This window comes from Perca fluviatilis, chromosome 2 (genome assembly GCF_010015445.1).
Source record: "Perca fluviatilis chromosome 2, GENO_Pfluv_1.0, whole genome shotgun sequence".
Lineage (NCBI taxonomy): Eukaryota > Metazoa > Chordata > Actinopteri > Perciformes > Percidae > Perca > Perca fluviatilis.
In genome coordinates, this window is record NC_053113.1 from 24,058,305 (window position 1) to 24,071,048 (window position 12,744).

Sequence of the window (12,744 nt, forward strand, 5' to 3'; positions counted from 1 at the left end):
TCTCTCTCTCTCTCTTACACACACATGCACGCAAGCACACACTCAGCATGCTTCATTATACACTTGCCCATACTGCATAGCGTGCCGGAAACAGACTCAATAGATGCCAAGCTCCCGGTCCCTGCAGGCTCAGTGCCCCTAAAACACTGGATGCACCTTCCCAAATTAGGTTAATTTGCTTTTACCACAGAGACTGCCCAAAATACAGTCTAGTGGTTCCACAAACAGTTATGACAGAAAAATAATTAGATTTTTTTTTGTAAATTCCAGCTCTTGTCAATTATTATCCTGGCTGGATTCAATTACAGTAACAGACATGCCAAAGAGAAATAAACATTCACTAAAAACAAACATTCACTTCATATAATATGATACTACAAAGAGAGCTCTGATAAACGTTTTATATGATAAAATGATTGTCAACTGTGGTCCAGTTATACTGATTTGTATATGATGCTGCATTAAATATATGCTCCATGCCCTTGTGATGGGGTTATTTGAGGATATGATCTGTTTCAGATAGGGTAAAAGGAGAGTGAGACAGGAAGAGGAGGGAGGGAGGAAGCCAGAGAAAGGTCTTGCTTTCCCTCTCCTCTCTTTGGCACAGTGGGGTGCAAGGTTTGATTATTTTCTCTGCCTGAGTACATTTTTTTTCTCTTTTTTGTCAAGTTCACCATTTTTTTCTGCTGTGGAGGCAGATAAACAAACACGGAAAGTAGGCTAGACTTGAGTGGGCGAGTGCCATTTGCATCAGAGTGACTGAGTATGCAAGATTCATTGACGGGTCCAGAAATAGCATGAACATGCATCACAAATGCATCACAAATGAAATCATAGCAAATATGTCTCTCTCCCTCTCTATTAAGGTGGGTGGCATTAGCCCAGATTAAGACACAGGTTTGCTTTGGTCATCCACAGAGAAATAAGGGCAATTATATCACATAAAAGGGCATAAATGTCTGTCTAAAGACATTTGTAAAAAGCATTTTAACATGAAAAGATTGGTCCTGTGAAAGCCCTGCGGAAATGTCTGGCTGTTATTTAAAATTATTTCTGAATTAAATGCACACAACCAAAACAGAGCATGGAGTGTGCAAGCAGGCAGAGCTCAGCTAATGCGACTTAAAGGCGTTGTCTGTCTGCATTTTGTACACAATTGCTTATTCATTCAGTATTTTTACAAAAAAAAACAATTATGTGCACTTTAAAGGTAGACTTATTTTCACACAATGTATTTAAGCCAGCTTTTTTGTGTGAGCTTCTGGGAAGACTGACTTTTAAAAAAATAGTGAGCCGTTTACCTGGAGTTACATCGTGAATGCATAAAGATAGGCTACATGAGAGGATTAATATCAGTTTCATCAATCCCATCTGTTAACTCTGTTGTTGCAAGTCATATAGCCACAGGCGACAGTCGGCAGCGACCGTCGCCCTAGTTTGTGCGGTGTGTCCCGCACTGTCGCCATCCGTCGGCCACAGTCGGCTGAACAGCCAATCCATCTAACTGATTGTTCAGCTTGAAAACGGTAGCGAGGAAAGCAAACAAACAACTGTGAGAGCTCACACAAGGCTCCTTTCATTTTCTTATCTCATCTGAGCTGTCAAGACTGGCCAAAAAATGACGTTTGAATGTTCATTCTAATAACACATAGGTTTGAATGATTGAAATAACAATTTTTGCACTTTATGTCCATAACATGACAAACAATATGGCAAATATACAACGAGATATACATAACTAGGCCTACTTGTGTAGGTATATTCAATTGAACAATAACATGTAAAAGATCTCTACATACCTTCACATTACAAAATAAACTAATGTTAATAAACTAAGACATTATAGACCTCCCTCTCTCTGCACTGTCTGCACCGCTAAACAATTAGCTCCCTAGAAAGCCAGCAAGCTAGCTTTTCACCCCCTGAGACTGACGGTGGTTAAGGTGGTTGTGGTAAGGGTTAACTTGCTCAAGAGGTCAAAATGAGAAGCTTCCACACCAATGGTTGAAAGATAGAAAGGTTACTGAGGTCTAAAGATGGTCCAGGGTTAAGATAGCCTTGTTAGGGAATATTGTGGCATTTTCCCTCAGACTTGAAGTCATTTCCTTCTTTAAATATGATGTTTTCATTTGCTAAAAAACTGATTTTGCAATGTTTTATATATAGTTGTTTGTGTATGATATGCATTATCAATGCTCATACATTTACAATGCTTTTATTGTGATAGGAAAATACACTTCCTGTGCTTGATGGTCACTGGACGTTCTACCATAGCGATCTGCACTGCGTGGCCCATGGCGTGGCCACGTGACAAGGCAACGTCGTAGCCATAGCAACAACCAGAGCATGGCTAACGTCAGGAAAAAGTCAGTCAAACTTTTTAGTATTTTCGCCTTCGTTCTGTAAGAGACTATTGACTATGGGTAGGTAAAGGTTTGTTCTGTTTGCAAGTCGTTACAAGTCAAATCAAAAAGCTTTTTTCTTATATGACTGCAGTGGTGAACATGTAGGCGAGAGACTGCACTGATTTGTTTACAGTTTGAGTTTAACGTTAGCTAAATGAGCTACACCAGTTTTTGAGTTCACAAATGCTGTTCGACTCATTTTCTATTTTTTCATGCGGTCTTTGTCCGTCGTTTGATCTAGCTAACGTTACAGCAATGTGGAGTTTATGTTAGATAATGTTTACTATGCCTGCATCTAAACAAAACTGCATTTTAGACACAATGCACATTGCAAGTAAACTAGTCTAACGTTGATCAGGGGACTTAGCTAACTACAATGTGTCGTTCTTAATTAGTGCTAGCTCGCTAAGTATTTAACTTAATTGTATAATAGATGAAATGATGTATCTGTAATATAACGTAACGTTATATGTATAAACCATTTACCCAAAGTCTGCATGTGCTTTGATTGTCCGTAAACTATTTAGTGACAATCTAAATTCAAATTCAAATTTATTAGTCACATACAATTATTCAGAGTATATGTAGTGAAATGCTTTGTCCACTGTCTCCATGGCTGTGCAATGTGTAAATAATAAAGAAATAAATAGAAAAAGAAGAGAAAAGAAGAAGAAATGTCTAAAGTGCATGATGTGTTTCCAACATGCTTGTGCTCCTGCTACAGTCCTCATTCAGTATCCGGATAGCTTGGGGATAAAAACTTTTCCGCATTCTCTCTGTGTTGGCCCTCAGGCAGCGATAACGTTTCCCAGAGCGTAGGGCAGAGAAGAGCCAGTTATTGGGGTGATTGGGATCTCTGGTGATTTTCTTTACTCTGGACTTTACTCTCCTGATGTAGATTTCCTCTAGGTTGGGTAGTGCACTCCTGGTGGTACGTTAAGCTGATCTCACTACTCTCAGCTTTACGGTCTTGCTGAGTGCTGTTTCCATACCAAGCTGTTATATTCCCAGTAATAATACTTTCAATGGTGGCTCTGTAAAAGTTCTTAAGTAATTGCTGAGGTAGCCTAAAGTACTTCAGGCGTCTGAGGTGAAAAAGACGCTGGCGTGCCTTTCTCACCAGTGAATCAACATGTTTGGTCCAAGTCAGATCTTAAGAAATATGAACACCAAGATATTTAAAACTCTCTAGCCTTTTAAATGTAGTTTTTGACTAACCTCTCAAAGCACTTCATAGATGTCAGTGCAACAGGGCGGTAGTCATTCAGGCCGGCAGGATGGGAATTCTTTGGAACAGGAACAATTGTTGATCTTTTACAACATGTTGGTACAGTCGACTGGGTTAAAGAGAGATTGAATATTTCCGTGAACACTGGAGCAAGTTCATCTATCTAAGATCTACTATTAATTACCCATACTACATACTAGGAAGGAGGCCTTGGGCAGCAGTAGCTTAGTCCTGGTGACTTGGCATGGGAACCAGGCTGGTTCAAGTCCAGCACGGACCAAGTACAGAGTGTGGACTGGTAGCTGGAGAAATGCCAGTTCACCTCTTGGGCACTGCCGAGGTGCACTTGAGCAAAGCACCGAACCCCTAACTGCTAGCGGTGTGCATGAAAATTATTGCCTGACTTCATTCTTCTTCTAAAGTTGTTAGATACCACTATAACAACGTTATGCTGCTCAGCTCCTTAAATACACAATTATCTTGTGGATCAATGAAATAAAATTATTTCAACTCCAATCCTTCCTTCAGGATGGGGTGGGTTTGGGACATTTCTTCATGTTGTGTCCTCACTCCCCTAGTAGCCAAATGCTTTTTGCTCCTCATGAGTTTATCTGTTTGTGTATGTTTCCTCTCACGACTTAGGCATGCGTCCATGCAGAATAGATGAGTTTATGAACAGCTTGCCTCCCTCACATTAGACTGATTAATAGTTCAATCAGGGCTAAACAGACAACATGTCATGGGGGAACAGTTGTCATGCAAAATCAGCCCTTTATATCTGCGTCCATCTTAAAGGATACGCCTGTCACAGGGCGTAACTAATTTATCTGCGTTGCGTGCGCCAGCAATTGAGGATCTCTGCTATGTTTTAAATGCAGAGCCTCGAGACAGTAGGGGGGCAATCAGGCTAAATTGCTGTTAGCGTGCGTGAGCATGAAACCTGCTCTTTGACTGGGCAGGCTTTGTGTGTCTGCACTGGTGTGTGAGTGTCTTAGAGAGACAGTGGGATTACACATGCTAGTTCACATGCTAGTTCACTAATGTTTTGTTGTGCGCATCAAGTTAAACCTGCCTGTCTTTGCATTAGTTCTTAGATTGTATGTAGTTGGATGTGTGTCTGCCATGTGTGCTTTGTTCTTGTGGCCAAATACTTGTGTGTTTGTGCTGTACATTTTCCTGCGTGTCCTTTCACTCTATTTCCCTCCGATGGTCTGCGAGGGCATTTAATGTCTGGCATGCAGCCTTGCACAGGGGACCATGATAGGAGTGACCTCTGGCCCGTAAATTAGCCAGAAGGTATTTAATCTGAGGTCAAGTGTTGAGTTGGCGTGATGCTTTCCCCTCACTAATGGTGAACCGATAGATAAATGCCCTGAAAGCATGCACACACAGAGACACAAACAGAGGCTGGCTTAGGCTTGCACTGTTCTCCTCGCACGACCTCCTGCTCCCATGGTCACATTACTGACTGTTCCTCATTGGCCACTATACACAACATGGTAAAGCTGGCCTTTCCTCGGTTTGCATCTTAACAACTGAGAGCACAGTGTACACAAATAATTTCTTGACCCGTTCAACCTTCAAGTGTGGGAAATATTCACATTTCCCACATGAAGGTTAGAACTGTCTTTGTTAAACATTGTGTTGCCCTGCAGTGGAGGACAGGCTAATGTATGGCTGTGAAGTCAAAATACCCTTAGCTGTGAAAGGCCATAATCTACAGTCTATAAGGTTAATGCCATAAGCTTGACTGATTAATCTATTGAATAGAGTGTATGCCAAATGGGTTTAATATGGTGGACATCACGCTAAGGGATTTAAAAGTACCTCCCACTTGGCAATATTGGGAATAACACAATCATTGTCTTAGGATGGTTGTAGAAATACTTGGTATCAGGGTTTCACTTTTAAAATAATTAGTAATAGGCATGATTTAGATTTTACACACATACAAAACAGAGAAAACTGAAAACACAGAGATTCACCTCCCAAGTGCTCAGTTCAAGAACCATTAGCTAGAACAGAAAAAATATATAACAATGCAAGAAATAGACACTGTTTTTCTCGCTTAAAGGCTTAATATTTCTACATAAGTTTGCAGTAGAGCCAAAACAATTAATCAATAAATCGACAACTTGATGAGTAAAATTAACCAACAAAAATGAAGATCATCGATTAATCATTCATAAAGCGAAAATGCCAAACATTCGCTGGTTTTGAAAACATTTTGTGCTGTTGGTCAAGGAATTTAAACATGTCTCCTGGGTAGGGATCGACCGATATGGATTTTTTAGTGCTGATGCCAATACAGATTATTATTTTTTTTTTCATCAGCCTTAGCCGATGACCGATACGGGCTGCCAATTTTCTTGAGCCGATATTTGGAGCCTCAATTTACATCATAAAGATGTAAACCCTGCCACACTGGATTTGTTTTCGTAATCTGCTCTGCCATTTCTTTAAAAATAATAAACAAAAACACTGATCACTGTCACTTCTGCAATCATTTGACATTAATATCACCCAAATTATGTGTGCAATGTGCATCATATGGATGGGTGCACTGCATATGGTTAAGTGTGCAAGGGTAAAAGGCTTTCATCAACATCTACAACACAGCCTTGATGATGCATTGCTTGCTGACATATTATAAGAGAGATATAATCAGGTCATCACAAAATGTCCTTTGTCAACATATTTAAATAATTTAAGAAAACAATAAACTTGAAAAGTAGCCATTGAAATAAAGTGCTTGATTTGTAATTTAAGACTGCCATGGTGCTTGTGGGGGAGGGGCAGTGCATGTTCTGCACGTGAACTGCAGCGTCTCCAGCAACACAGAGCTGCCTGTGGACGCCTGTCTGTAAATAATGCCGGGAAAAAACGCAAATATCAGAGCGATATATCGGCCGGCCGATACAATCGGTCTATCACTACTCCTGGGTTTTGGGAAATTGTGATTTAAAAAAAAACAACAAATATTTTCTTACTTATGTAGACAAAATGATTAGTTCCTGCTCTATAGTTCACATCACCAAATGGGAATCCATAACACACACTGTATATACTTCCCAGTATAGATCATTTTGCTGTTCTTCTTGTTTCCAGGAGATGAGGAGATTTCTATGGAGGCGCAGCAGGAAGGGGAGAAGGAAATGAAGATGGTTCCTTCCTGTCCTCCACTCTACCCACTGCCTGAAGAGATAAAAAAGGTAGGCAGTGATTCAAAAACCCTGGCAGGTACCTTGCTGATTGAAGTTATAGTCTGAACACCAATACTCTCAGGGGAACCAATATGAAATACATAGTACCTTTCAAAGCATCATGATAATGAAATATATTTCACATAAAAAAAAGATATTTTATATTTCATTATATATTTTGGGAGCAAACTTTTTTTTTTATTTCAACCCAGGAATACGAATGTTTGTTACATCTTGATGAGTGTTTCAACACTCTCTCTCTCTCTCTCTCTCTCTCTCTCTCTTTCCATATGCTGCAGGAATCCATATGATTTGAATAAGAAATGGGACAATGTCTCCTCTTCTAATCTTCCATCTGTTTTAAGATAACGTACTTAGGAAGTAACATGGCAATCATGGTGTGTTGCTTTATATCCTTGTCAATGTCAGGTGGCAGTTACATATTCCCATATGATATGCCATATGGTATGAATATAAATTAGCAGGGCATATCTCTTGCTTTAAACAGGAAGAACAGGTCTTTACTACCATTTATAGCAGTGTATTCTGTCAAAGGAAGGGTTAGAAATTATTATCTCCAAAGACCATGTTTTCCAGAAATTCATTACTTATTTTCAAGCTGACACAGAATCATTTTTCACATTACACTCTGCAGTGCATACAAAGCAAAGTCATTAGATTAAGAAAATGTTTTGGCCAATAGTTGTAACCTGTAGTTTTACCTCCATTCTAACCAAAAAACTAGTTTTCTACCTTGGTCCCAGACGCGTAACTATCTGTAAGCAGGGTAAGCGGTGCTTACGAGCCCGGACCAATCAGGGGCCCGCATCACTGGAAGATATTGATTGACAGCCGGGGCCCCCTATCGCATTTTCATTACTCGCGACAGTCCCAGCAGTCCCACGTGCAGCCACTGACCAAGCGGGAGTGAGAACGGGTCAAATTAATTTCCTTTTTTCTGTTATGAAGACGAGACGTGTGTGACTCGAACATCTCACATTTACCAACAAAACGTACAGCGAAAGACCTTTTCAGACCGTCCTGCCAATCTGTATACATTTTAACATCAATGTACGCTGTAACGTTTTTTCACTATAAAGTCATTGAAGCGGCTGCTGTTTCGATACTGTCGGCTCTCTGCAGAGGGCGGGGCTGCTGCTCCATTTCCCCCGCGACTGACGCGCTCACGCACACACACAAACACACAGGGTGGATGCAGGAAAAAACGCAGATGAGACGACACAATGACCTAAATTGAGGACAGCTACACTCGTTATTGTAAGTGCAATGATAAGTTAAAGTCCAATAAGTACTTTATCAAACTGTATGAATGTGTGTGTGTGTGTGTGTGTGTGTGTGTGTGTGTGTGTGTGTGTGTGTGTGTGTGTGTGTGTGTGTGTGTGTGTGTGTGTGTGTGTGTGTGTGTGTGTGTGTGGCCAGGATAGGAAATTAACTAACAATGTAAAGATCAACAAGCCACTGACAGTGACATATATGTTCATATTTGATTCATTCAATAAATTATTATTTTTTGTCTTAAATCCACCAGCCATTTTCATATTATACCAACTATATTATATATAATTAATAGTAATAATTATTATTCTCCCCAAAACAAGTTTCCCTTTTATTTTTAAAGAACTATACAAATAAAATTGCAATTCTTTTTGCAACTTTCACTGTTTTCTGCAACTTCATTGTAACAAACATACAAAAGACATTGCAACTTTTATTGCAATTTTTTACAAAAGCTCCCGTGAAATCAGGCATTTTGGGCCGCAACAACCTCAAAAAAAGGCCGGGAAATCCTGGAGGGACTGCCCTTGTGTGTTTTTTCATGTGTTATGGTGCATTCACCAGTGTTTTTCGTTGTTGTTGTGGTACGCGTAGGCTACTCCTGATTTTCTCAGTCATCTCATCTCTTCTTTGCTGTGTCTCCATGATCCTGTCCTGTCCTATTCGTGGTAGCCTACTCGTGGACATTGCGCCATCAACACGTGCTGTAGTAGGGGGGCCGCCTTGATAATCCTGCATAGGGGCCCGGTGTTGGCTCGTTACGCCACTGCTTGATCCTTAGCAAAGTTAGTTGATTTATTATCTTTCCCGGTGGGAAACTCCGTCAACATGGTGTCATTTCCACCTACAATACGAACTTAGAACTGCAGAATATTCCATACAGAGCAGCTGGCTGCTTTACTCTCTACAGTAGCTCTTCAAAAGGCTGGGAAAACTAGACTAGTCATTTTCTACCCTGAAAATGACAATCCAACCTGCTCTTGCTTGAGTTGGTTAGGGGTAGGACATATGGCCTTGAAATATGGCCACTTCATGTTTCTTGTGTTGTCGAACATTGCCGTAGCAATGTATGTTCCCACCTCTCAGTATTTTTGTGAGTACAATGTTATCCTAACCAATTTAAACGATGGCTACAAAAATCAGACCACAATTGCAAAAAACTGGAATATCCTTTTATTATGTTTTAGCTACTGTACATTATCAGTTACATTTGTCTTTTGGGACAAATTGGAAATAGCATGACATAGAGCAGCAAGTGCCTAGTGGTAAGATTACTGAATGGATCTATGAGGCTGCTCTCTATCTCTCTGTGCTCTGCACTCTCTTCCTGTCTCCCTCGGTTTCCCTGTCTGTTGCTCTCGAGTAATTTCTGGAATTTCTCATGGAGGTCAGTAGATGGCTGTGAACAATACACCCCCTGGTATTATGTGAGGGTGGCCTTTCCATGCCCATGTACAAACAAAGTCCCTCCAGCCTCCCCCGAAAGTCTACGATCACATCTATGCATGCACAGTGCACAAATACACACAGACTAGGGATTCACAGAATCCAGGATTCGGCCGAATATTGGGCTTTTTGACGGAATTGTTTTCCAGCGAACCGAACCCCACGCTTGTCGACTACCGGTCGACGTAATGACGCCGCCGTTGATTACGTCGTAGGTGGACCGTTCAATGCAGTGGCTGTGAGAAAGTGAAAATGGAACTCGTGAACAGAAAAAGTGTTGTTTGGCAGTACTTTCAGTCAAAAGAAGGCGATTCAAGTCGAGCTACATGTTCAATTTGCTGAGGATGGGAGTAGGATTCGGTATTAGGATTCGGCAGAATCCTAACCAGTGGATTCAGTATTTGGCCGAACCCCACAAATCTGGATTTGGTTCATCCATAACACAGAGAGACACACACACACACACACACACACACACACACACACACACACACACACACACACACACACACACACACACACACACACACACACACACACACACACACACAGTCCATTCTCCCATCTCAAATGGGAATCTATTTCATTCATTGATTTCTGTGGTGGGTATCCATCTCTCCCGTGTGTGTGTGTGTGTGTGTGTGTGTGTGTGTGTGTGTGTGTGTGTGTGCGCGCGCGCGCACGTGCGTGCGTGCGCATCCGTTTCAGAGCTTCTGTTTATGATTTGTCACAAGGGGCATGTGATAACCAGACACATAGCAAAGGAAAGAGAGAAAGAGAGACAATTGCAAAGAATGAGAGAGGAAGGGAGAGACTGACATTTTGATCGTAGCCCATCTGGTTCAGGCTCAGGATCTACCTCCCCCTCCTTCTTTTCCTGCCTGTGTCATCCACTTAGATTCCAATAGGTCCATAAAATAGAGGATGTTCTGGGCTTAGCGACCCGCCGTGTACACTTCAGCACCATTTATTGGAGGAGGCTTAGGTGGCTGGGGGCGAGTGGAGAACAAAAAACAACAGAGGCAGTGTGCGTTGCAAGCGTAAAGCTGTGGGCAGCACCATGTGCACTAGCCGGCGTGGGAGGCAAAGAGGAGGTGGTGTACTAACAGGCCCATTTAAGTGCTGTTAATCCTGGTGTGCTGGGAGAGGGCTGGCACCAAGGTTTAATGGTGGGCTGCTGAGAAGGAGAGCGCTGCGGTTACACACAAACACCATGCCTGGCTCCCACCCACACACTCGGGCACAGAAACCTTTGCGCTGAACTTTCATGCCGACAGTATGTTTATTGTGTATATAAAAACTTGGGGATGCAGCTCAAATACAGCTACAGGTAAACGCATGAAAACACCTACTCGTACATTACAAGACAGTAAAGTAAAGTAAATGATGTGATGTACGACAGGGTGTGACACCACCAACTACCAACATGGGGTTCCTTTTCATGTCCTTTTTAAAAAGATGCAAGTTGGGTGGATTTAAAACTCAATTTTCTGTTGGGTATGAATCTGTGTTGCAGCATCTGGTCTGGCAGCCCGTCCATGGCGTACGTATCCCTGTCTTCTGTCCAGTGCATGGGGGATACTACTAAAGAGCATTAAGATAGTACTGGTGATTAGTAACTCTTGTTTCACATAGATATGTTTGATCAGTGACAGTGACATCCATTGTTCTGCATTTTCTCTTAACTTAATGATAATTTGGACAAAATCTGTCTATCTATACCAACAATCTGCGCTGCTCTTATAAGAGCACCTACTGACTTAGTTATTTTGGTAAGGTTCATGGGAGAGTAGGAAATGGCTTTAATTTTTTGTTTTATATTTCTGAGGCGCTAAACCGACCACTCTCTGCCACCATAACAGTTTTTGCCATGGAACTGAAAATAATAATATGCAGTATTACATTTTTTTTTTTGTAAATATGCTGAGAATGCATGGTGCTTTTCAATTTCACCCTGTGTCATGTGAATACAGTCACACTTCCCCTCAGCCCCGTTCTTTGTCTTTCTCAAGAGCACATTAGCACTTATTACTCAGGGGCCAGAGAGCGTTTCACCCCCCCTTTCATTAATGGTCTTTGAATTGAAAATCATCTCAAACCTGCTTCTTCAAACAGGTGGTCAGACTAAAAACAGCACTGCATTAAAAAAAAATGCAGTGGGCTGTGTTGACTTGCTTGCACTTATTTGATTGGCCAACACAGTGCGCTGCTGGATGACTTTGCGTTGCTGGACAATCCTGCATTTTTTTTGTGGGAGCCCTCTGCACCAGGACCCCCGCTGCGCTAATACAATGACACAGTGCTATTGTTGGTCTAAAAGCAGCATAAAGGGCTTTTTAGACTAATGGCAGCAACGGCACCGCTGTGCTCTAAAACCCATTGTTTCCAACGGCTTGCACCGGGCCGCGAAGGCATTTCGCTGCGTCGAGCTGTAGATGTTTGCTGAATCCAGCCACAGGCGCAGCGCAAACCGTGGTCGGTCTGAATGCCTTTAAAGGAACACGCCGACTTATTGGGAATTTAGCTTATTCACCGTAACCCCCAGAGTAAGACAAGTCGATACATACCCTTCTCATCTCCGTGAGTGCTGTAACGCTGTCTGACGGCTCCAGCATTAGCTTAGCCCAGCACAGATCCTGCAGGTGAATGGTTCCAGTAATCCTACTACTCCCAATTGTGACAAAAGTGACAAAATAACGCCAACATGTTCCTATTTACATGTTGTAATTTGTAGAGTCACAGCGTGTACAAAAAACAACGTAACATGAGACACAGCCATCTTCTAACCGTAAACAAACCGGGAACTATATTATCAGACAGGCTTGCTGCGAGCATATCACTCCGCCCAAGTACTATATTCTTCCGCCTGAGAATATAGTTTACGGTTAGAAGATGGCTGTCTCATGTACGTTGTTTTTGCACACACTGACTCTACAAATCATAACAGGTAAATAGGAACATGTTGGCGCTTATTTTACTCATATTCGGAAGCAGTAGGATTACTGGAACCATTCACCTAGGATATGTGCTGTTGGTATGGAGCCGTCAGACAGCGTTACAGCACTCACGGAGATGAGAAGGGTATGTATCGACTTGTCTAACTCTGGGGGTTACGGTGAATAAGCTAAATTCCCAATAAGTCAGCGTGTTCCTTTAAGCCTTATCT

The 12,744-nt window shown here is 41.7% G+C and overlaps 1 protein-coding gene across 2 annotated transcripts in view; it reads left to right on the forward strand.

Annotated features, from left to right (window-relative positions):
* Nucleotides 1–2,297: 2,297 nt before the first annotated feature.
* Nucleotides 2,298–12,744, forward strand: part of lekr1 (leucine, glutamate and lysine rich 1) — a 97,802-nt gene continuing 87,355 nt past the window's right edge. For both annotated transcript variants that reach the window (XM_039787498.1, XM_039787508.1), the window contains exons 1-2: nt 2,298–2,423; nt 6,742–6,845. In XM_039787498.1, coding sequence (XP_039643432.1) covers nt 2,420–2,423; nt 6,742–6,845 — 108 coding nt within the window. In that variant the 5' untranslated portion in view covers nt 2,298–2,419. The remainder of the gene's footprint in view (nt 2,424–6,741; nt 6,846–12,744) is intronic.